Source organism: Zonotrichia albicollis, chromosome 39 (genome assembly GCF_047830755.1).
Source record: "Zonotrichia albicollis isolate bZonAlb1 chromosome 39, bZonAlb1.hap1, whole genome shotgun sequence".
Lineage (NCBI taxonomy): Eukaryota > Metazoa > Chordata > Aves > Passeriformes > Passerellidae > Zonotrichia > Zonotrichia albicollis.
The window spans coordinates 145,504-169,686 of record NC_133857.1 but is presented as its reverse complement, the minus strand read 5'-3'; the positions used below and the strand labels follow the sequence as shown (position 1 = coordinate 169,686).

The 24,183-nt window shown below is 61.1% G+C and overlaps 1 protein-coding gene across 8 annotated transcripts; it reads right to left on the bottom strand.

The window, feature by feature from the left end:
- Positions 1-490: 490 nt before the first annotated feature.
- LOC141726757 (MAP/microtubule affinity-regulating kinase 4-like) lies at positions 491-22,547 on the bottom strand. Of its 8 annotated transcripts, none has more exons than XM_074531798.1 (21): positions 22,459-22,493; positions 22,312-22,421; positions 20,680-20,883; positions 20,488-20,523; positions 19,252-19,305; positions 19,053-19,101; positions 18,668-18,733; positions 16,693-16,763; positions 16,489-16,545; positions 12,988-13,224; positions 10,401-10,520; positions 7,283-7,382; positions 7,094-7,203; positions 5,886-6,057; positions 5,051-5,310; positions 4,580-4,671; positions 3,545-3,826; positions 2,803-2,882; positions 2,009-2,053; positions 1,054-1,909; positions 491-1,010 (listed from the first exon to the last, which is right to left on the bottom strand). In XM_074531798.1, the coding sequence occupies exons 2-21, from the start codon at positions 22,360-22,362 to the stop codon at positions 491-493; spliced, it is 3,462 nt and encodes a 1,153-aa protein (XP_074387899.1). In that variant the 5' UTR covers positions 22,363-22,421; positions 22,459-22,493. The 8 variants fall into 8 exon arrangements, with proteins under 8 accessions (XP_074387899.1, XP_074387898.1, XP_074387903.1 ...); XM_074531801.1 differs by having other exon boundaries at positions 648-1,010; positions 1,054-1,661; positions 1,778-1,909; positions 22,312-22,546; XM_074531797.1 differs by lacking the exon at positions 20,488-20,523 and having other exon boundaries at positions 20,644-20,883; positions 22,312-22,547.
- Positions 22,548-24,183: the final 1,636 nt, after the last annotated feature.

Here is a 24,183-nt window from a genome sequence, read left to right as displayed (position 1 = left end):
CTCAAACCCCGCCCACCTCAAATTCCCAAACCCCCCGCCCACCACGGGGACCCCATCCCAATTCCCCCCCCAATCCCAAATTCTCTCCCAACTCCAAATTTCCCCTCCCCAAAAATTCCCTCAAATCCCCCAAATTCCACCCCAAAATTCCCTCCCCATCCTGAGGACCCCAAACCCCCACCCCAAATTCCTCCCATCCCCAAAGCCCCCACCAAATTGCCCAAATCCCCCTCCCCAAATTCCACCCCAAATTCTCCCCTCCCCAAATTCCCCAAATTTTCCCCCATATTCCCCCCCACATCACACCGTGGTGGGGGTCCCGAGGTTTATTTTGGGGAGGGGTCGGGGGGGGGGTTGGGGGGGACAATTCAGGGCAGGAATAACTTAAAAATGGGGGGCGGGGTCTTCCGGGGGGGTGGGCGGGGTCTGGGGGAGGGGGCGGGGCCGTATTTACATCTGTACAAGGTGGGGGAGGGGGGGCTGCAGGTTATTATTGGGGAGGGGTCCCCAAAATGTTGGCACCGGAATTCTGGGACCACCCCCCCAAAGTCACCCCCGACCAACCCCCTCCCCAAAAATGTCTCTGGGGGGGGTCCCAGCGCTGCTGGTCCCGAATTTGGGGAGGGGTCCCGGGGCTGCCGAATCTCTGGGGGGGTTCTGGGGGGGGTCCCAATTCTCCTGGGGGGGGTCCTGGGGGGTCCCAATCCGGTCCTGGGTGGTCCCGGTGCTGCTGCAGTTGTTGAGGGGGGGTCCCCAGGGCTGGTTCTGGGGGTCCTGATCCAGTTCTGGGGGTCCCAGTGTCATTTTGAGGGGGTCTCAGGGGTCCCGATCTGGTTCTGGGGGGGTCCCAGAGGGTCCCAGCCTGGTCCTGGGGGTCCCAGTCTGGTTCTGGGGGGCCATGGGGGGGTCCCAGTCCAGTTCTGGGGGTCCCAGTCTCGTTTTGAGGGGGTCTCAGGGGTCCCAATCTGGTTCTGAGGGGTCCTGGGGGTCCCAATCTCATTTTTGGGGGGGTCCTGGTCCAGTTCTGGGGGTCTTGGGGGGGGGGTCCTGGAGGTCCTGATCCAGTTCCGGGGGTCCCGGTTTCCTTCTCGGGGGGGTCCCAGTCCAGCTCTGGGGGTCTCGGTCTCGATCTTGGGGGGTCCCAGGGGGTCCCAGTCTGGTTCTGGAGGTCCTGATCTCGTTCTTGGGGGTCCCGGTCCAGTTTTGGGGGTCCCGATGCAGCTCCGGGGGTCCTGTTCTGGTCCCGGTCCGGTTCTGGGGGTCCTGATCTTGATCTTGGGGGGTCCCGGTCTCGATCTTGGGGGGTCCCAGCCCGGTTCTGGGGGTCCCGATCCAGCTCCGGGGGTCCCGATCTGGTCCCAGTCTGGTTCTGGGGGTCCCGGGCCATTTCTGGGGGTCCCGGGCCATTTCTGGGGGTCCCGGTCTCTTTCTTGGGGGGGGTCCCAGCCCGGTTCTGGTGGTCCCGGGCCATTTCTGGGGGTCCCGGTCTCGTTCTTGGGGGGTCCTGGGGGGGGTCCCGATCCAGTTCCAGGGGTCCTGAGGGGTCCTGGTCCAGTTTTGGGGGTCCCGATGCAGCTCCGGGGGTCCCGATCCAGTCCTGGGGGTCCCGTTCTGGTCCCGGTCCGGTTCCGGGGGGTCCCGGGTGGGGGTCCCGGTCCCGGGTGGGGGGGTCCCGGTCTCCATCTTGGGGGTCCCGATGCAGCTCCGGGGGTCCCATTCCGGTCCCGGGGGTCCCGTTCTGGTTCCGGGGGGTCCCGGGTGGGGGTCCCGGTCCCAGGTGGGGGTCCCGGGGGTGGATGGGAATTTGGGGGGGGGGTCTCGAAGGAGCCCCCTCCCCCCCCCATCACAGCCCCCCCCCCCTCGGAGCAGCCGGGGGGCGGCTTCCGCTTGATCCCCAGGTAGATGGCAACTGGGGGGGGGGAGGGGGAGGAGGGGACAGGTGAGACCCCCAAATATGGGGAGGGGTCCCCAAACATGGGGAGGGGGATGGGAGAGGGGCGGGACCCACCTTGTGAGCGCAGGTCCCCCGATTCCCGCAGGTTCGTCTGCGACCCTGGGGAGGGGGCACAAAGGTGGGGAGGGGGTCGGGGGGGGGGGGGATGGGACCCCCAAAACCCCCCCCAAAAAAAATCCCGAGAAAAATTTAAAAAATCCCCCCCAAAAACCGCCACAAAAATATATTAAAAAAACCACTAAAATAGAAAAAAATAAAATAAAATTTAAAAATCCCCCCAAAAAATCTAGGACAGGTGACACCGGTGCCCCAGGTGTGCTCAGGTGTATCTCAGGTGTCCCCCAGGTGTATCTCAGGTGTCCCCACGTGTATCCAGGTGTATCTCAGGTGTGCCCAGGTGTGCCCAGGTGTATCCAGTTGTGTTCCAGCTGTCCCTCAGGTGTGCCCAGATGGGTCCCAGGTGCCACCCAGGTGTCCCCAGGTGTTCCCAGGTGTATCCAGGTGTATCTCAGGTGCCCCCCAGGTGTGCCCAGGTGTCCCCACGTGTATCCAGGTGTATCTCAGGTGTGCCCAGGTGTATCCAGTTGTGTTCCAGCTGTCCCTCAGGTGTGCCCAGATGTGTCCCAGGTGCCACCCAGGTGTCCCCAGGTGTTCCCAGGTGTGCCCAGGTGTGCCCAGGTGTATCCAGGTGTATCTCAGGTGTCCCCCCGGTGTATCTCAGGTGTCCCCCAGGTGTGCCCAGATGTGTCCCAGGTGCCACCCAGGTGTCCCCAGGTGTCCCCAGGTGTGCCCAGGTGTATCTCAGGTGTCCCCCAGGTGTCCCCCAGGTGTGCCCAGGTGTCACTCACGGATTTTGGTGGCTCCAGGGCCGGGCGTGGCCGAGACGCAGCGATTGGAGCTCTGCCGGCGGGAGGGGTCAAGGGACACCCTGGGCAGGTGAGACAACAGGTGAGAGAACAGGTGAGAGAACAGGTGAGAGAACAGGTGAGAGAACAGGTGTGCCAGGTGTGCCAGGTGTGCCAGGTGTGCCCAGGTGTGCCAGGTGTACCCCAGGTGTGCCAGGTGTACCCCAGGTGTGCCAGGTGCGCTCACCTGCGCCTCAGTTTCGAGGTGATCTTGCTCAGGTGGGTCTGATCCCTCCCCAGTTGTACTCAGGTGCCCCCAGCTGTACCCAGGTGTATTTTTGGGTGCACCCAGGTGTATCCCAGGTGCCCCCAGGTGTATCCCAGGTGCCCCCAGGTGTGCCCAGGTGTATCCCAGGTGTGCCCAGGTGTATCCCAGCTGTACCCAGGTGTGCCCAGGTGTACCCAGGTGTATTTTTAGGTGCCCCCAGGTGTGCCCAGGTGTATTTTTAGGTGCCCCCAGCTGTACCCAGGTGTGCCCAGGTGTATCCCAGGTGTGCCCAGGTGTATTATTGGGTGCCCCCAGGTGTGCCCAGGTGTATTTTTGGGTGCCCCCAGGTGTGCCCAGGTGTACCCAGGTGTACCCAGGTGTGCCCAGGTGTATTTTTGGGTGCCCCCAGGTGTGCCCAGGTGTATTTTTATGTGCCCCCAGGTGTATTTTTGGGTGCCCCCAGGTGTGCCCCCTCACCTGCGGCTCAGCTTGGAGGTGATCTTGCTCAGCAGCGTCGCCGTGGGGCGGGGCCGGGGGGAGGAGGCGGCGCTGGGCGGGGGCGGGGGCGAGGCGGGGGGCGGAGCTCCCGAGGCCCCGCCCCCCCGGCGGCTGCCGGCGGTTCCGGTCGAGGCCCCGCCCCCTCCGTGGAAGGTGCTGCGGGCGGAGCAGCCGCGGGCCAGGTGCGCCAGGTGAGCCCCGCCCAGGTGAGCCCCGCCCAGCGAGTGGCTGGAGGGGGAGGGCGGGGGGCGGGACGGCAGGCTGGGGGGAGATGACGTCATTGGTGACGTCACACACAGATGACGTCACAGGTGAACATCCACAGGTGAGACCCACAGGTGATGTCACAATGAGGTGATATCACACACGCACACAGGTGACATGCCACGCCCCCAGGTGACGTCACATGTGACGTCACACACAGGTGACATCACACACATAGGTGACATCACAGGTAAGGTGTACAGGTGACATCCACAGGTAACGCCACAGGTGACGTCACACACACACACAGGTGAGACACAGGTGATGTCATACGCACAGAGATGACCTCATAGGTGATGTCACACACAGGTGACCCCACCCACAGGTGACCCCACCTCCCCAGCCCCATACTGGGAGGGGCACAGGTGGCACTGGGGTGATTTTGGGGTGAATTTCGGGTGATTTTGGGGATGGATTTGGGGGATTTCAGGTGGGCCCAGGTGTGCCCAGGTGCGCCACTCACCTGTCCTTGCCGTTGGGCACCACCAGGTGGGTTTGGGGTGATTTTGGCTGGATTTGGGGTAATTTTGGGTGGATTTTGAGGGGATTTCAGGTGTGCCCAGGTGTGCCCAGGTGTGCCCAGGTGTGGCACTCACCTGTCCTTGCCGTTGGGCACTACCAGGTGAGTTTGGGGTGATTTTGGGTGGATTTTGGGGGATTTTGGGTGGATTTGGGGTAATTTTGGGGTGATTTTGAGGGGATTTCAGGTGATTTCAGGTGTGCCCAGGTGTGCCCAGGTGTGGCACTCACCTGTCCTTGCCGTTGGGCAGCAGCAGGTGCCGCTCCCCCCCCGAGCACACGTAGGTGTTCCTGCGGCCCATCACGCTGGGGGGCACGTGGGGCTGGGGGGGCACACGGGGGGCACCTGTGATACACCTGGGGCCACAGGTGTGCCCAGGTACCCCCCAGGTACCCCCCAGGTGTGGCCAGGTCTCCCCCAGGTGTGTGCCCAGGTATCCCCAGCCCTTCCAGGTGCCCCCAGGTGTGCCCAGATGCCCCCAGATGTCCCCAGGTGTGCCCAGGTGTGCCCAGGTGTGTGCCCAGGTGTTCCCAGGTGCCCCCCAGGTGTGCTCAGGTCCCCCCCAGGTGTGTGCCCAGGTATCCCCAGCCCTTCCAGGTGTGCCCAGGTGTGCCCAGATGCCCCCAGATGCCCCCAGGTGTGCCCAGGTGTGTGCCCAGGTACCCCCCAGGTACCCCCCAGGTGTGCCCAGGTGTGCCCACCTGTCCGTCCAGGTGCGATCTCTCGGGGATCTCGGCCTTGTTGGGGTTGTGGGCGCTGCTGACCAATGGGCTGCAGGGAGGGGGGAGGGGCGGCCCGGCCCCGCCCCCACCGCCCCTCCCCCCTCCCCCTCCTCCTCCTCCGGAGCCCCTCCTGGGGGGCGGGGCCACACCCCCGGCCACGCCCAGCTCCGAGGACGGGGGAGGGGCGGCCGAGGGGGGGCTGCGGCGGGGGGGAGGGGCGGCCGAGGGGGCGGGGCCACCTGCGGGGTCAAAGAGGGGTCACGGGGGGGGGGGTCACGGAGGGGTCACACCCCCCTCAGGACCCCACAATGTCCCCAAATAGCACAAAATGTCCCCAAATATTCCCAAAATGTTCTCAATCCCCCCAATGTCCCAAAATGTCCAAAAATGTCCCCAATCCCCCCAATGTCCCAAAATGTCCAAAAATGTCCCCAATCCCCCCAATGTACCCCCACTGTCCCCAATCCCCCCCAATGTCCTCAATGTCCCCAATGTCCCCCAATCCCCCCAATGTCCCCCAATCCCCCCAATGTCCCCAATCCCCCCAATGTTCCCAATGTCCCCAGTGTCCCCAATGTCCCCAATGTCTCCAATCCCCCCAATGTCCCCAATCCCCCCCAATGTCCCCAATGTCCCCAATGTCCCCAGTGTCCCCAATGTCCCCAACTGTCACCCAATGTCCCCAATATCCCCAATGTCCCCAATCCCCCCAATGTCCCCAATGTCCCCAATATCCCCAGTGTCCCCAGTGTCCCCAGTGTCCCCAATGTCCCCAATGTCCCCAATCCCCCCCGGTGTCCCCGGTGTCACTCACAGAAGTCGCTGTGCCGCCGCTGCCGGTGGTGGCCGCCCCCGCGCTGGCCCTTGCCGTGCGATGTCCCCGACGATGTCCCCGACGATGTCCCCGACTTGGTGGCACCGTTGGGAGCCTCGGCCGAGCCCCGGGGCCGGGACAGGGACAGGGACAGCGAGGTGCCACCCTCGGGCTGTCACCGATGGGGTCACAGTGTCACCAATGGGGTCACAGTGTCACCAATGAGGCCACAGTGTCACCAGGGCCATTGTCACCCACCCCAGTGCCACCCTCGGGCTGTCACCAATGGGGTCACAGTGTCACCAGTGGGTCACAGTGTCACCAACGGGGCCACAGTGTCACCAGGGCCATTGTCACCCACCCCAGTGCCACCCTCGGGCTGTCCCCGACGGGTCACAGTGTCACCAGTGGGGTCACAGTGTCACCAATGGGGTCACAGTGTCACCAACGGGGTCACAGTGTCACCAGGGCCATTGTCACCCACCCCAGTGCCACCCTCGGGCTGTCCCCGACGGGTCACAGTGTCACCAACAGGGTCACAGTGTCACCAATGGGGTCACAGTGTCACCAGGGCCATTGTCACCCACCCCAGTGCCACCCTCGGGCTGTCACCGACGGGGCCACAGTGTCACCAATGGGATCACAGTGTCACCAGTGGGGTCACAGTGTCACCAATGGGTCACAGTGTCACCAATGGGTCACAGTGTCACCAATGGGGTCACAGTGTCACCGACGGGGCCACAGTGTCACCAACGGGGTCACAGTGTCACCGACGGGGTCACAGTGTCACCAACGGGGTCACAGTGTCACCAGTGGGGTCACAGTGTCACCAGGCCATTGTCACCCACCCCAGTGCCACCCTCGGGCTGTCCCTGACAGGGCCACAGTGTCACCAACAGGGTCACAGTGTCATCAATGTCCCCAATGTCTCCCCAATGCCCCCAATGTCCCCAATCCCCCAACGTCCCCAATCCCCCCAATCCCCCCAATGTCCCCACTGTCCCCAAATGTCCCCGGTGTCACCCACCTCTCCGCGTCGCCCCAGCAGCAGGTACGTGGCCGTGTCCCCATTGTCCCCAATGTCCCCAATGTCCCCAATCCCCCCAATGTCCCCCATGCCCCCAGTGTCCCCAATGTCCCCAATGTCCCCACTGCCCCCAATGTCCCCAATGTCCCCAATGTCCCCAAATGTCCCCGGTGTCACCCACCTCTCCGCGCCGCCCCAGCAGCAGGTACGTGGCCGTCACCTCGTTGTACTTGTGGGTGCTCAGCGCCTCCTTGATCTCCTCCCGCGTGTAGCCCATGCCCACCATCACCTCTGTGGGGACAGCGGCGTCACCGGGGTGTCCCCAAGGTCCCCGGGGTGTCCCCAGGGTGTCCCCAGGGTGTCCCCTCACCGATGCGCTTGGTGTCCCCAAAGTCCTCCTGGGGCTCCGTGTAGGGCGTCAGCTCGTCGCCCTCGTAACCGATGTTGATCCACTTGTCCTTCATGATTTGCTGTTTGGGGACATCGGGGACATTGTGGGGACATTGGGGACATTGGGGGGATTGGGGACATTGGGGACATTGGGGGACACTGGGGACATTGGGGGGATTGGGGGCATGGGGGGGATTGGGGACATTGGGGGGCATTGGGGACATTGGGGGGCATTGGGGACACTGCGGGGACATTGGGGACATTGGGGGGACATTGGGGACAGTGGGGACATTGGGGACATTGGGGACAGTGGGGACATTGGGGACATTGGGGACATTGGGGGGCATTGGGGACACTGGGGACATTGGGGGGATTGGGGACATTGGGGGGATTTGGGACATTGTGGGGACATTGGAGGGATTGGGGGGATTGGGGACATTGGGGGCATTGGGGGGACATTGGGGACATTGGGGGGCATTGGGGACATTGGGGGGCATTGGGGACATTGGGGACATTGGGGGCATTGGGGACATTGGGGACATTGGGGACATTGGGGACATTGTGGGGACATTGGGGGGATTGGGGACATTGGGGACATTGGGGACATTGGGGGACATTTGGGGACATTGGGGGACATTGGGGACATTGGGGACATTGTGGGGACATTGGGGGGATTGGGGACATTGGGGACATTGGGGACATTGGGGGACATTTGGGGACATTGGGGGACATTGGGGACATTGGGGACATTGTGGGGACATTGGGGACATTGTGGGGACATTGGGGGGCATTGGGGACATTGGGGGGGATTGGAGACATTGGGGACATTGGGGACATCGGGGGGCATTGGGGGACATTGGGGGGATTGGGGACATTGGGGACATTGGGGACATTGGGGACATTGGGGGGCACTGGGGACATTGGGGGGCATTGGGGACATTGGGGACATTGGGGGCATTGGGGGGATTGGGGACATTGGGGGCATTGGGGGGACATTGGGGACATTGGGGGGCATTGGGGGGACATTGGGGACATCGGGGACATTGGGGGGATTGGGGACATTGGGGGGGATTGTGGGGACATTGGGGGGATTGGGGACATTGGGGGGATTGGGGAACATTGGGGACATTGTGGGGACATTGGGGACATCGGGGGGCATTGGGGACATTGGGGGACATTGGGGACAATGGGGGGATTGGGGACATTGGGGGACATTGGGGACATTGGAGGGATTGGGGACATTGGGGGACATTGGGGGCATTGGGGGGTTTGGGGACATTGGGGACAATGGGGACATTGGGGGGATTGGGGACATTGGGGGGATTTGGGACATTGGGGGGACATTGGGGGGCATTGGGGACATTGGGGACATTGGGGGGATTGGGGACATTGGGGGGGATTGGGGACATTGGGGGGGATTGGAGACATTGGGGACATTGGGGACATTGGGGACATTGGGGGGATTTGGGACATTGGGGGGCATTGGGGACATTGGGGGGACATTGGGGACATTGGGGGGATTGGGGACATTGGGGGGATTGGGGGACATTGGGGACATTGGGGACATTGGGGGCATTGGGGACATCGGGGGGCATTGGGGACATTGGGGGGATTGGAGACATTGGGGACATTGGGGGAATTTGGGGACATTGGGGGGACATTGGGGACATTGGGGACATTGGGGACAGTGGGGACAGTGGGGACATTGGGGACATTGGAGGGATTGGGGACATTGGGGACACTGGGGACATTGGGGACATTGGGGACATTGGAGGGATTGGGGACATTGGGGACACTGGGGACATTGGGGACATTGGGGGCATTGGGGGACATTGGGGACATTGTGGGGACATTGGGGGGCATTGGGGACATTGGGGGGCATTGGGGACATTGGGGACATTGGGGGGCATTGGGGACATTGGGGGACATTGGGGACATTGTGGGGACATTGGGGGGCATTGGGGACATTGGGGGGCATTGGGGACATTGGGGGCATTGGGGGGCATTGGGGACATTGGGGACATTGGGGGGATTGGAGACATTGGGGACATTGGGGGACATTGGGGGCATTGGGGGGATTGGGGACATTGGGGGGATTGGGGACATTGGGGGGATTGGAGACATTGGGGACATTGGGGACATTGGGGGACATTGGGGACATTGGGGACAATGGGGACATTGGGGACACTGGGGACATTGGGGGCATTGGGGGGATTGGGGGCATTGGGGGGACACAGGGACATGGGGACACAGGATGTTCTCACAGTCCCAAAACTGCCCCAAACCCCCTCAAACTGCCCCAAATCACCCCAAAACTCCCTCAAACCCTTCTTGGGACCCCCCAGTCCCTGCCAGGACCCCCAAAACTGCCCCAAACCCCTCCTGGGGACCCCAAAACTGCCCCAAACCCCTCCTGGGGACCCCCCCTCAAACCTCAAGGGCGCAGCGCTTGGTAGAGCTGAATGGCGCAGGATGTTCCCACAGCCCCAAATCCCCCCAAAATCACCCCAAATCACCCCAAAACCCCCTCAGACCCCTCTGGGGACCCCCAAACCCCTCATGGGACCCCCCAATACCTCGAGGGTGCAGCGCTTGGCGGGGTTGAGCACCAGGAAGCGCCGCAGGATGTTCTCGCAGCCCCAAATCCCCCCAAAATCACCCCAAATCCCCCCAAATCACCCCAAAACCCCCCCAGACCCCTCTGGGGACCCCCAAACCCCTCATGGGACCCCCCAATACCTCGAGGGTGCAGCACCAGGAAGCGCTGCAGGATGTTCCCGCAGCCCCAAATCCCCCCAAAATCACCCCAAATCCCCTCAAAACCCCCTCAAACCCTTCTAGGGACCCCCCAGTCCCTGCCAGGACCCCCAAATCCCTTTCAGGACCCCCAAAACTGCCCCAAACCCCTCCTGAGGACCCCCCCCTCCCCAAACCTCAAGGGCGCAGCGCTTGGTAGAGCTGAATGGCGCAGGATGTTCCCACAGCCCCAAATCCCCCCAAAATCACCCCAAATCCCCCCAAAATCACCCCAAAATCACCCCAAATCCCCCCCAGACCCCTCTGGGGACCCCCAAATCCCCCCCAGAGCCCCCCAATACCTCGAGGGTGCAGCGCTTGGCGGGGTTGAGCACCAGGAAGCGCCGCAGGATGTTCTCGCAGTCCGTGCTCATGTAGAAGGGCACGCGGTATTTGCCCCGCAGCACGCGCTCCCGCAGCTCCTGGGGGCACACGGGGGTCACGGGGGTCACCAGGGGTCACCAGGGGTCACTGGGGTCACCAGGGGTCACTGGGGTGAGCCAGGGTCACCTGGGGTCACTGGGGTCAGATGCGCTTACTGGGGTCAGCTGGGGACATGAGGGGATATGGGGGACACCTGGGGGTCAGCTGGGGTCACCTGGGGTCACTGGGGTCAGTCAGGGTCACCTGGGGTCACTGGGGTCAGATGCGCTTACTGGGGTCAGCTGGGGACATGAGGGACACCTGGGGACAGCCGGGGATATGGGGGACACCTGGGGGTCAGCTGGGGTCACCCGGGGTCACTGGGGTCAGTCAGGGTCACCCGGGGTCACTGGGGTCAGTCAGGGTCAGCTGGGGACACCCGGGGATATGGGGGACACCCAGAGGTCAGTTGGGGTCACTTGGTGACCACTGACCAGGTGACCCCTGGGGGAGCTCACAGGAGGCGGCCCAGGAGCATCAAGGCCGAGTGACCACACAGTGACCACGCCAGTGACCACACAATGACCAGGAGATGACCACGAGCACCAGGAGGTGACTGGACAGTGACCACAGGAGATGACCACAGGTGACAATCACCTCCAGGCCATGTCCACCACACTGACCACTGACCAGATGACCCCTGTGAGGAGATGGCCCAGCAGCATCAGAGCCAAGTGACCACGCAATGACCAGGAGATGACCGGGACGTGACCAGGAGGTGACCATGAGGTCCCCAGTGGTCACCTTGAGGATGTGGCCGTCAAAGGGCAGCGAGCCGCTGACCAGCGTGTACAGGATGACCCCCAGGCTCCAAATGACCACACAATGACCACACAATAACCATGCAATAACCACACAATGACCACGCAATGACCCAACAATGACCAGGAGATGACCACGCAATGAGCACGCAGTGACCGCGCAATGACCGAACAATGACCAGGCAATGACCACACAATGACCAAACAATGACCAGGCAATGACCACGCAGCGACCACGCAATGACTGAAGAATGACCGAGATGACCACGCAATGACCACACAACGACCGAACAATGACCGAACAATGACCACGCAATGACCCAACAATGACCAGGAGATGACCACGCAATGAGCACGCAGTGACCACGCAATGACCGAACAATGACCAGGCAATGACCACGCAGCGACCACGCAATGACTGAAGAATGACTGAGATGACCACACAATGACCACGCAATGACCATGCAATGACCACGCAATGACCGAACAATGACCAGGAGATGACCACACGAGTTCCCAGCGGTCACCTTGAGGTTGTGCCCATCAAAGGGCAGCGAGCCGCTGACCAGCGTGTACAGGATGACCCCCAGGCTCCAGATGACCACACAATGACCATGCAGTGACTGAACAATGACCACACAATGACCATGCAATAACCACACAATGACCATGCAATAACCACGCAGTGACCGCGCAATGACCCAACAATGACCAAAGATGACCACACGCGTTCCCAGCGGTCACCTTGAGGTTGTGCCCATCAAAGGGCAGCGAGCCACTGACCAGCGTGTACAGGATGACCCCCAGGCTCCAGATGACCACACAATGACCACGCAATGACCCAACAATGACCACACAAGGACCATGCAATAACCACACAATGACCACACAACGACCATGCAACGACCACGCAATGACCCAACAATGACCACGCAATGACCGAACAATGACCAGAAGATGACCACACAATGACCATGCAATGACCATGCAATAACCACACAATGACCACACAACGACCATGCAATGACCATGCAATGACCACGCAGTGATCGCGCAATGACCCAACAATGACCAAAGATGACCACACGAGTTCCCGGCGGTCACCTTGAGGTTGTGGCCGTCGAAGGGCAGCGAGCCGCTGACCAGCGTGTACAGGATGACCCCCAGGCTCCAGATGACCACACAATGACCACACAATGACCACACAATGACCATGCAATAACCACACAATGACCACGCAATGACCCAACAATGACCAGGAGATGACCACGCAATGAGCACGCAGTGACCACACAATGACCACACAATAACCATGCAATAACCACACAATGACCACGCAATGACCCAACAATGACCAAGAGACGACCACGCAATGACCACGCAGTGACCACGCACTGACTGAACAATGACCAGGCAATGACCACACAGCGACCACGCAATGACTGAAGAATGACCGAGATGACCATGCAATGACCACACAATGACCACGCAATGACCCAACAATGACCAGGAGATGACCACGCAATGACCATGCAATGAGCCGAACAATGACCAGAAGATGACCACACAATGACCACGCAATGACCATGCAATAACCACACAATGACCACACAACAACCATGCAATGACCACACAATGACCCAACAATGACTGAACAATGACCCAACAATGACCAAAGATGACCACACGAGTTCCCAGCGGTCACCTTGAGGTTGTGGCCGTCGAAGGGCAGCGAGCCGCTGACCAGCGTGTACAGGATGACCCCCAGGCTCCAGATGTCCACCTCGGGCCCGTCGTACTTCTTGCCCTGGAAGAGCTCGGGGGCGGCGTAGGGCGGCGAGCCGCAGAACGTGTCCAGCTTGGAGCCGCGCGAGAACTCGTTGCTGAACCCAAAATCGGCGATCTTGATGTTGGCGTCGGCGTCCAGCAGCAGGTTCTCGGCCTGGGGACATGGGGACATCGTCAGGGACATGGGGACGTTGTCACAGGAACGGTGACATGGGGACATTGTCACAGGAACAGGGACATTGGGATGGGGACACTGAGATGGGATCTTGATGTTCATGTTGGTGTCCAGCAGCAGGTTCTCGGCCTGGGGACATGGGGACATCGTCAGGGACATGGGGACATCAATGGGGACATTGGGATATTGGGGACAGTGTCACAGGAATGGGGACATTGGGAGAGGGACACTGGGATGGGATCTCAATGTTGGTGTTGGTGTCCAGCAGCAGGTTCTCGGCCTGGGGACACCAATGGGGACATCGTCAGGGACATGGGGACATTGGGGGGACACTGTCACAGGAATGGGGACACAGGGACAGGGACACTGGGATGGGAACACTGGGATGGGATCGCGATGTTGGTGTTGGTGTCCAGCAGCAGGTTCTCAGCCTGGGGACACCAACGGGGACATGGGGACATCGTCAGGGACATGGGGACATTGTCAGGGACATGGGGACATCGTCAGGGACATGGGGACACTGCAACAGGAACGGTGACATGGGGACAGGAACAGGGACACCGGGATGGGATCTCGATGTTGGCGTCCAGCAGCAGGTTCTCGGCCTGGGGACATTTGGGGACATCGTCAGGGACATGGGGACATCAGTGGGGACATTGGGATATTGGGGACACTGTCACAGGAATGGGGACATTGGGACAGGGACACTGGATGGGATCTCAGTGTTGGCGTCCAGCAGCAGGTTCTCGGCCTGGGGACACCAACGGGGACATGGGGACATCGTCAGGGACATGGGGACATTGGGATAGGGACAGGAATAGGGACATGGGGACAGGAACAGGGACACTGGGATGGGATCTCGATGTTGGTGTCCAGCAGCAGGTTCTCGGCCTGGGGACAGTGGGGACATCGTCAGGGACATGGGGACACTGGGATGGGGACAGGAACGGTGACATGGGGACAGGAACGGGGACATTGGGACGGGGACACTGGGATGGGATCTCGATGTTGGTGTCCAGCAGCAGGTTCTCGGCCTGGGGACATGGGGACATCGTCAGGGACATGGGGACATCAGTGGGGACATTGGGATATTGGGGACACTGTCACAGGAATGGGGACATTGGGAGAGGGACACTGGGATGGGATCTCAATGTTGGTGTTGGTGTCCAGCAGCAGGTTCTCGGCCTGGGGACACCAATGGGGACATCGTCAGGGACATGGGGACATTGGGGGGACACTGTCACAGGAATGGGGACATTGGGACAGGGACACTGGGATGGGATCTTGGTGTTGGTGTCCAGCAGCAGGTTCTCGGCCTGGGGACACCAATAGGGACATTGTCAGGGACATGGGGACATCAATGGGGACATTGGGATATTGGGGACAGTGTCACAGGAACAGGGACATTGGGACAGGGACACTGGATGGGATCTTGATGTTGGCGTCGGCGTCCAGCAGCAGGTTCTCGGCCTGGGGACACCAACGGGGACATGGGGACATCGTCAGGGACATGGGGACATTGTCACAGGAACGGTGACATGGGGACAGTGTCACAGGAACAGGGACATTGGGATGGGGACACTGGGATGGGATCTCGGTGTTGGTGTTGGTGTCCAGCAGCAGGTTCTCAGCCTGGGGACATTTGGGGACATCGTCAGGGACATGGGGACATTGTCACAGGAACGGTGACATGGGGACAGGAACAGGGACATTGGGATGGGGACACTGGGATGGGATCTCGGTGTTGGTGTCCAGCAGCAGGTTCTCGGCCTGGGGACATCTGTGGGGACATCAGTGGGGACATGGGGGACACCAGAACACCGGGATGGACACAGGGACATGGACACAGGGATAGGGACACCGGGACAAGGACACCAGGACAGAGACACCAGGACGGGGACACCAGGACACTGGGATGGACACAGGGACAAGGACACCAGGACACTGGGATACCAGGACAGGGACACCAGGACACCGGGATGGACACCGGGATGGACACCAGGACAGGGACACCAGGACATGGACACCAGGACACCGGGATGGACACCGGGATGGACACCAGAACACCGGGATGGACACCAGGACAGGGACACCAGGACATGGACACCAGGACACCGGGATGGACACAGGGACAAGGACACCAGGACACCGGGATGGACACCAGGACATGGACACCAGGACAGGGACACCAGGACACCGGGATGGACACCGGGATGGACACAGGGACAAGGACACCAGGACAGGGACACCAGGACACTGGGATGGACACAGGGATGGACACTGGGATGGACACAGGGACAAGGACACCAGGACATGGACACCAGGACACTGGGATGGACACCAGGACAGGGACACCAGGACAGGGACACCAGGACACCGGGATGGACACCAGGACAGGGACACCAGGACAGGGACACCAGGACATGGACACCAGGACACCGGGATGGACACAGGGACATGGACACCAGGACAGGGACACCAGGACAGGGACACCGGGACAGGGACACCAGGACACCGGGATGGACACTGGGACAAGGACACCAGGACAGGGACACCAGGACAGGGACACCAGGACAGGGACACCAGGACACCGGGATGGACACCGGGACAGGGACACCAGGACACTGGGATGGACACTGGGACAGGGACACCAGGACAGGGACACCAGGACAGGGACACCAGGACACCGGGATGGACACCGGGACAGGGACACCAGGACACTGGGATGGACACCAGGACACCGGGATGGACACCAGGACAGGGACACCAGGACAGGGACACCAGGACACCGGGATGGACACCAGGACATGGACACCAGGACAGGGACACCAGGACACTGGGATGGACACCAGGACACTGGGACACCAGGACATGGACACCAGGACAGGGACACCGGGACAAGGACACCAGGACACCGGGATGGACACAGGGACAAGGACACCAGGACAGGGACACCAGGACAGGGACACCAGGACAGGGACACCAGGACATGGACACCAGGACACCGGGATGGACACAGGGACAAGGACACCAGGACACCGGGATGGACACAGGGATGGACACGGGGATGGACACAGGGACAAGGACACCAGGACAGGGACACCGGGACAGGGACGCCAGGACAGGGACACCAGGACACCGGGATGGACACCAGGACACCGGGATGGACACCAGGACACCAGGACAGGGACACCAGGACAGGGACAGGCGGTGCCACCCCCGTGTCCCCAGCCCGTGTCCCACCTTGAGGTCCCTGTGCACGATGTTCTTCTGGTGGCAGTAGTGCACGGCCGAGACGATCTGGGGACACAGGTGGCACTGTCACCGCGCGTCCCCACAGTGTCCCCAAACCCCCAAAATGTCCCCAAGCCCCCCAAAATGTCCCCAAACCCCCAAAATGTCCCCAAGCCCCCCAGGATGTCCCCAAACCCCCCAGGATGTCCCCACCTGTCTGAACTTGGCCCGCGCCTCCTTCTCCTTCATCCTCCCGTGGGACACCAGGTAATCAAACACCTCACCTGGGGGGACACACCTGGGTCAGGACACCCCAAAAAACCCCCAAAATATCCCCAAAATATCATCCCAAAATGTCCCCCCAAAAATCCCCAAATCCCCCCAAAAATATCCCAAAGTATTCTCCAAAAAATCCCCCAAAATATCCCCCCAAATATCCCAAAATATCCCCCAAAATATCCCCCCAAAATCCCCCAAATCCACACCAGGTAATCGAACACCTCACCTGGGGGGACACACCTGGGTCAGGACACCCCAAAAAACCCCAAAATATCCCCAAAATATCCCAAAATATCATCCCAAAATATCCCCCCAAATATCCCAAAACATCCCCCAAAATATCCCCCCAAAATCCCCCAAATCCACACCAGGTAATCGAACACCTCACCTGGGGGGACACACCTGGGTCAGGACACCCCAAAATACCCCCAAAATATCCCAAAATATTCCCCAAAATATCATCCCAAAATATCCCCCCAAAAATCCCCAAATCCCCCCAAAAATTGCCCAAAGTATTCTCCAAAAAATCCCCCAAAATATCATCCCAAAATATCCTCCCAAAAATCCCCCAAATCCCCATCAGGTAATCCAACACCTCACCTGTGGGGACACACCTGGGTCAGGACACCCCAAAATACCCCCAAAATATCCCCAAAATATCCCAAAATATTCCCCAAAATATCTCCCCAAATATCCCAAAATATCCCCCAAAATATCCCCCCAAAATCCCCCAAATCCACACCAGGTAATCGAACACCTCACCTGGGGGGACACACCTGGGTCAGGACACCCCAAAAAACCCCAAAATATCATCCCAAAATATCCCCCCAAAAATCCCCAAATCCCACAAAAAATTGCCCAAAGTATTCTCCAAAAAATCCCCCCAAAATCCCAAAATATCCCCCCAAAAATCCCCACCAGGTAATCCAACACCTCACCTGGGGGGACACACCTGGGTGAGAACACCCCAAAAATATCCCCCCAAAAATCCCAAAATCGCACAAAAAATATCCCAAAGTATTCTCCAAAAAATCCCCCAAAATATCCCCAGAAATACCCAAAAACATTCACAAAATCTCATCCCAAATATCCCCCAAAAATCCCAAAATATCCCCCAAAATATCCCCCCAAAAATCCCAAAATATCCTCCCAAAAATCCCCCAAATCCCCAGCAGGTAATGGAACACCTCACCTGGGGGGACACACCTGGGTCAGGACACCCCAAAAAACCCCAAAATATCCCAAAATATCATCCCAAAATATCCCCCCAAAAATCCCCAGCAGGTAATCGAACACCTCACCTGGGGGGACACACCTGGGTGAGAACACCCCAAAAAACCCCAAAATATCCCAAAATATCCCCCCAAAAATCCCCAGCAGGTAATCCAACACCTCACCTGGGGGGACACACACAGAGGGATCTTGGTGGCCCCAGGTGTCCCCAAAGCCCCCCAGGTGTCCCCAGGTGTCCCCACTGTCCCCAATGTCCCCTCACCTGCGCTGGCGTACTCCATGACCAGGTACAGCATCTTCTCCGTCCCCAGGTGTCCCCAAAGCCCCCCCAGGTGTCCCCAGGTGTCCCCAGGTGTGTCTCAGGTGTCCCCAATGCCCCCCCAGGTGTCCCCAGGTGTCCCCAGGTGTGTCTCAGGTGTCCCCAATGTCCCCAGATGTCCCCAGGTGTGTCTCAGGTGTCCCCAGTGTCCCCCCAGGTGTCCCCAATGTCCCCCCAGGTGTCCCCAGGTGTGTCTCAGGTGTCCCCAGGTGTCCCCAATGTCCCCAGGTGTCCCCAATGCCCCCCCAGGTGTCCCCAATGTCCCCATGTCCCCCCAGGTGTCCCCAATGTCCCCATGTCCCCCCAGGTGTGTCTCAGGTGTCCCCAATGTCCCCACTGTCCCCACTGTCCCCTCACCTGCGCTGGCGTACTCCATGACCAGGTACAGCGTCTTCTCCGTCTCAATCACCTCAAAGAGCTTCACTGCAATGGGGCAGGGGGCGTCAGGGACCCCTCCCCAAATCACAGAGACCCCTGCCCACCCCTGGGACCCCTCCCCAAATCACAGAGACCCCTGCCCACCCCTGGGACCCCTCCGCAAATCAGGGATCCCTCCCCAATTCCATGACCCTACCCCATTTTTGGGACCCCTCCCCATTTTGGGATCCCTCCCCACCCCCAGGACCCCATTTCGGGGACCCCTCCCCAATTTGGGGACCCCTCCCCAATTTGGGGGCCCCACCGCCGAGACCCCATGTTGGGACCCCTCCCCAAATTGGAGACCCCTCCCCATTTCTCTCACCGATATTGGGGTGGTTCAGCCCCTTCATGATCCGAACTTCCCGAAAAAGCTGAGGGGGAGGGAGAAGGGTCAGGGGGGGCTGGAGACCCCTCCCCAAACGGGGAGACCCCTCCCCAAACGGGGAGACCCCTCCTCAAATGAAGAGACCCCTCCCCAAATGAAGAGACCCCTCCCCAAAGCCCCCCGGACCCCTCCCCACCTTCTGCAGGCTGGTGGGGTTCAGCTGGGTCTTGTCGATGATCTTGATGGCGACCTGAAATTGGGGAGGGGGCGCTGAGGGGATTCCCCAGAGACCCCTCCCCAAATTCACCTGGGACTTCCTTGGCTCCCCCAAATAACCTGAGACCCCTCCCCAATATTTACCTGAGGCCCCTCCCCAAATTCACCTGGGATCCCCTGAGACCCCTCCCCAAATTCACCTGAGATTCCCCCTAAATTCACCTGAGACCCCTCCCCAAATTCACCCGAGACCCCTCCCCAAGTTCAGCTGAGACCCTTCTGGGACCCCCAAATCCCCCCTGAGCCCCCTCCCCAAACCCCAAATCCCCCCAAAACCCCCTCAAATCCCCCCTGAGCCCCCTCCCCAAACCCCAAATCCCCCCAAAACCCCCTCAAATCCCCCCTGAGCCCCCTCCCCAAACCCCAAATCCCCCCAAAACCCCCTCAAATCCCCCTTGAGCCCCCTCCCCAAACACCAAATCCCCCCAAAACCCCCCCAAATCCCCCTCCCCAAACCCCAAAACCCCCTCAAATCCCCCCTGAGCCCCCTCCCACAGCCCTCAATCACCTCAAGCCCCCTCCCATCACCCCAAATCCCCCCCGAGACCCCCAAAACCCCTTCAAATCCCCCCAAAACCCCCCAAACCCTGCCTGAGACCCCTCCCCAAATGCCAGAGACCCCTCCCCAAATGCGTGAGACCCCTCCCCACCTCTCGGCCGGTGAGCACGTGCCGCGCCAGCTCGGCCTTGGCGAAGTTGCCCTTGCCCATGGTGCCCCAAATCCCCCCCGAGACCCCTCCCCAAAGCCCAAATCCCCCCAAAACCCCCTCAAATCCCCCCAAAACCCCCCAAACTCTGCCCGAGACCCCTCCCCAAAGCCCAAATCCCCCCAAAACCCCCTCAAATCCCCCCAAAACCCCCCAAATCCCCCCGAGACCCCTCCCCAAAGCCCAAATCCCCCCAAAACCCCCCAAATCCCCCCGAGACCCCTCCCCATATCCCAAATCCCCCCCAAACCCCGCCCGAGACCCCTCCCCAAATGCGTGAGACCCCTCCCCACCTCTCGGCCGGTCAGCACGTGCCGCGCCAGCTTGACCTTGGCGAAGTTGCCCTTGCCGATGGTGCCCCAAATCCCCCCCGAGACCCCTCCCCAAAGCCCAAATCCCCCCAAACCCCGCCCGAGACCCCTCCCCAAATGTGTGAGACCCCTGCCCACCTCTCGGCCGGTCAGCACGTGCCGCGCCAGCTTGACCTTGGCGAAGTTGCCCTTGCCGATGGTGCCCCAAATCCCCCCCGAGACCCCTCCCCAAAGCCCAAAACCCCCCAAACCCCCCCAGAGCCCCCTCCCCAAATGCGTGAGCCCCCTGCCCACCTCTCGGCCGGTCAGCACGTGCCGGGCCAGCTTGACCTTGGCGAAGTTGCCCTTGCCGATGGTGCGCAGCAGCCGGTAGTTGCCCACGTGGGGAGGGGGCTCCTCGGACCCCCCCCCCAGGGAGTTCCGGCCCCCCCGCGCCGGGGGAGGGGCGGCCCCGGAGCCCCGCCCAGACCAGGCCCCGGCCCCGCCCCCGGGGGGAGGGGGCTTGTCGGGGCGGGCGCTGCCCCCCGGGCCCGCCTGGGGGGGGAATAGGGGTGAGACCCCTCCTCAAATTAATGTATCACTGTGAGACCCCAATTATCACTGTGAGACCCCTCCCCAAATTAATGTATCACTGTGAGACCCCAATTATCACTGTGAGGCCCCTCCCCAAATTAATATATCACTGTGAGACCCCTCCCCAAATTAATATAACACTCTGAGACTCCTCCCCAAATTAATGTATCACAGTGAGACCCCAACTATCACTGTGAGACCCCTCCCCAAATTAATATAACAGTGAGAACCCTCCCCAAATTAATGCATCACAGTGAGACCCCTCCCCAAATTAATGTATCACTGTGAGACCCCTCCCCAAATTAATATAACAGTGAGACCCCTCCCCAAATTAATGTATCACTGTGAGACCCCAACTATCACTGTGAGACCCCTCCCCAAATTAATGTATCACTGTGAGACCCCTCCCCAAATTAGTATATCACTGTGAGACCCCTCCTCAAATTAATATAACACTGTGAGACCCCTCCCCGAATTAATGTATCACTGTGAGACCCCTCCTCAAATTAATGTATCACTGTGAGACCCCAACTATCACTGTGAGACCCCTCCCCAAATTAATATAACAGTGAGACCCCTCCCCAAATTAATGTATCACAGTGAGATCTCTCCCTAAATTAATGTATCACTGCGAGACCCCAACTATCACAGTGAGACCCCTCCCCAAATTATCACAGTCCCCAGTTATCATAGTGAGACCCCTCCCCAAATTATGGGATCAGCCCTGAGAACCCCGTAAAACATCACAGTGAGACCCCTCCCCAAATTATCACAGTCTCCAGTTATCATAGTGAGACCCCTCCCCAAATTATGGGGTCATCCTGGGACTGACCTGAATCATCACAGTGAGACCCCTCCTCAAATTAATATCACAGTGAGACCCCTCCCCAAATTAATGTCATAGTGAGACATCCACCCCAATTATCGCAGTGAGACCCCTCCCCAAATTATCACAGGCTCCAATTATCACAGTGAGACCCCTCCCCAAATTAATGTCATAGTGAGACATCCACCCCAGTTATCAGTGTGAGACCCCCACCCCAGTTATCACAGTGAGACCCCTCCCCAAATTATGACTGAGACCCCCACCCGAATTATGGGGTCACCCCCGAGACCCCACCCAAAATAATCTCAGGGGGGTGAGACCCCCACCCAAAAACCCCTCAGACCCCCCCCAAAATCTCAGAGTGAGACCCCAGACCCCTCCCGGTGCCCCCGGTGCCCTCCCGGTATCCCCCAAACCCCTCCCGGTGCCTCCCGATCCCCTCCCGGTGCCCTCCCGGTACTCCCCGGTACCGGCCCAGCCCCTCCCGGTCCCTCCCGGTCCCTCCCGTTCCCCCCCCCCGCCCCTCCGGCCTACCCCCGTCCGCTCCCCCCTCACGCTCTCACCGTGTCCGCGTTCCGCTCGTTGCCCGCCGCCAGGGCGGAGCGCGAGGACATGGTCCCGGCCCGGGGGGCACCGGAAGGCGGCACCGGGGGGCACCGGAAGGGGCGGTCCCCGTTACCGGGAGGGGGGGGGGTCCCGTTCCCGTTGCCGTTACCGGGGGGGCCGGGCCGGGGCGGCCATGGCGGCCATGGCGCCGGAACCGGAAGCGGGGCGGCGACGGAGTGGGCGGGGCTTTGACCGTAAAAAGAGAGCGGTTCTGAGGGCTTGGCCACGCCCACGGAGGGGAGAGGGCCAATCGGGAGGCGGCGTTGCGGCATGGAGACAGATGGGCACGCCCTCTGAGGAAGGCGGGGTTAAAGGAGGGTGGTGAGCTGTGATTGGCTGCTCGGCGGCCAATGGGGAGGGAGAGCGGGGTTTGATGGGTGATTGACGGGGAAGGGGTCACGTGGGGCGGGCGGGGGTCGCCTGTGTCACACCTGGGGTCACGTGGGTCACACCTGTGTCACGTGTGTCACGTGTGTCACCTCCGTGTCACATCTGGAGTCACCTGTGTCACACCTGAGGGCACCTGTGTCACCTGTGGGGTCACCTGCGTCACCTCAGTGCCACCCGGGTCACATCTGGGGTCACCTGGGTCACACCTGCGTCACCTGTGCCACCCGGGTCCCCTCCCAAGTGTCACCAAGGTCCCATCCCGTGTCCCACTGTCACCAAGGTCCCATCCCGCTGTCCCCGCTGTCCCCAGTGTCCCCTCCCACTGTCCCCAGTGTCACCAGGGTCCCATCCCACTGTCCCCGCTATCCCCAGTGTCACCAAGGTCCCATCCTGTGTCCCACTGTCCCCAGTGTCCCCTCCTGCTGTCCGCAGTGTCCCCTCCCAGTGTCCCCAGTGTCACCAGTGTCCCATCCCGTGTCCCACTGTCCCCAGTGTCCCCAGTGTCCCATCCCCCTGTCCCTGCTGTCCCCAGTGTCCCTGCTGTCCCCTCCCAGTCCCCGCTGTCGCCTCCAGGTCCCCCTGTCCTGTCCCCTCCTGCTGTCCCCAGTGTCCCCCCGCTCCCCTCCCAGTGTCCCCAGTATCCCCAGTGTCCCCATCCTGCTGTCCCCACTGTCCCCGCTGTCCCCTCCCGGTCCCAGGGCCCCCAATGTCCCCAATGTCCCCAATGTCCCCGCTGTCCCCAGTATCCCCAGTGTCCCCCATGTCCCCAATGTCCCCCATGTCCGCAATGTCCCCAATGTCCCCAGTGTCCCCTCTCAGTGCCCGCCGCCCCCTCCGCGGTGTCCCCGCTGTCCCCTCCCGGTCCCCTCTGTCCCCACGGTCCCATCCCCGTGTCCCCGTTGTCCCCATCCCGGTGTCCCCTCCCGGTCCCCGCTGTCCCCTCGTGTACCCCCAGTACTCCCGCTGTCCCCACTGTCCCCGCTGTCCCCATCCCGGTGTCCCCAATGTCCCCTCCCGGTCCCCTCGTGTCCCCCCCGCCCTGTGGCGGTCCCGGAGCGGAACCGGGGCTGACCCTGCCCGGCCGGGGAGGCCCCTCCGGGGCGGCGCTTCCTCAGGAAACGCGGGCAGCGGCCGCGGTGTCACCGCCGGTGTCACCAGTGTCACCACGGCACAGCCGGTGTCACCGCAGCACAGCCAGTGCCACCGCAGCACCGCCGGTGTCACCGCCAGTGTCACCAGTGTCACCACGGCACAGCCGGTGTCACCACAGCACCGCCAGTGCCACCGCAGCACCGCCAGTGCCACCGCAGACACGGCCGGTGACACCGCTGCCACCTCCGGTGTCACCGCAGCAGCGCCGGTGTCACCACAGCCACCACAGCTAAAGCCACCGGAGCCACCGGTGTCACCGCAGCCACCGTCAGTGCCACCGGAGCCAT

Excerpts from the sequence above, each read along its gene's own strand:
- LOC141726757 (XM_074531797.1), bottom strand. The coding sequence starts at position 22,362 with ATGTCCTCGCGCTCCGCCCTGGCGGCGGGCAACGAGCGGAACGCGGAC. Across the intron at positions 5,311-5,885 it reads GCGGCGGCACAGCGACTTCT|GTGGCCCCGCCCCCTCGGCC; the intron begins GTGAGTGACACC and ends TTGACCCCGCAG. Across the intron at positions 4,672-5,050 it reads GATCGCACCTGGACGGACAG|CCCCACGTGCCCCCCAGCGT; the intron begins GTGGGCACACCT and ends GTGCCCCCCCAG.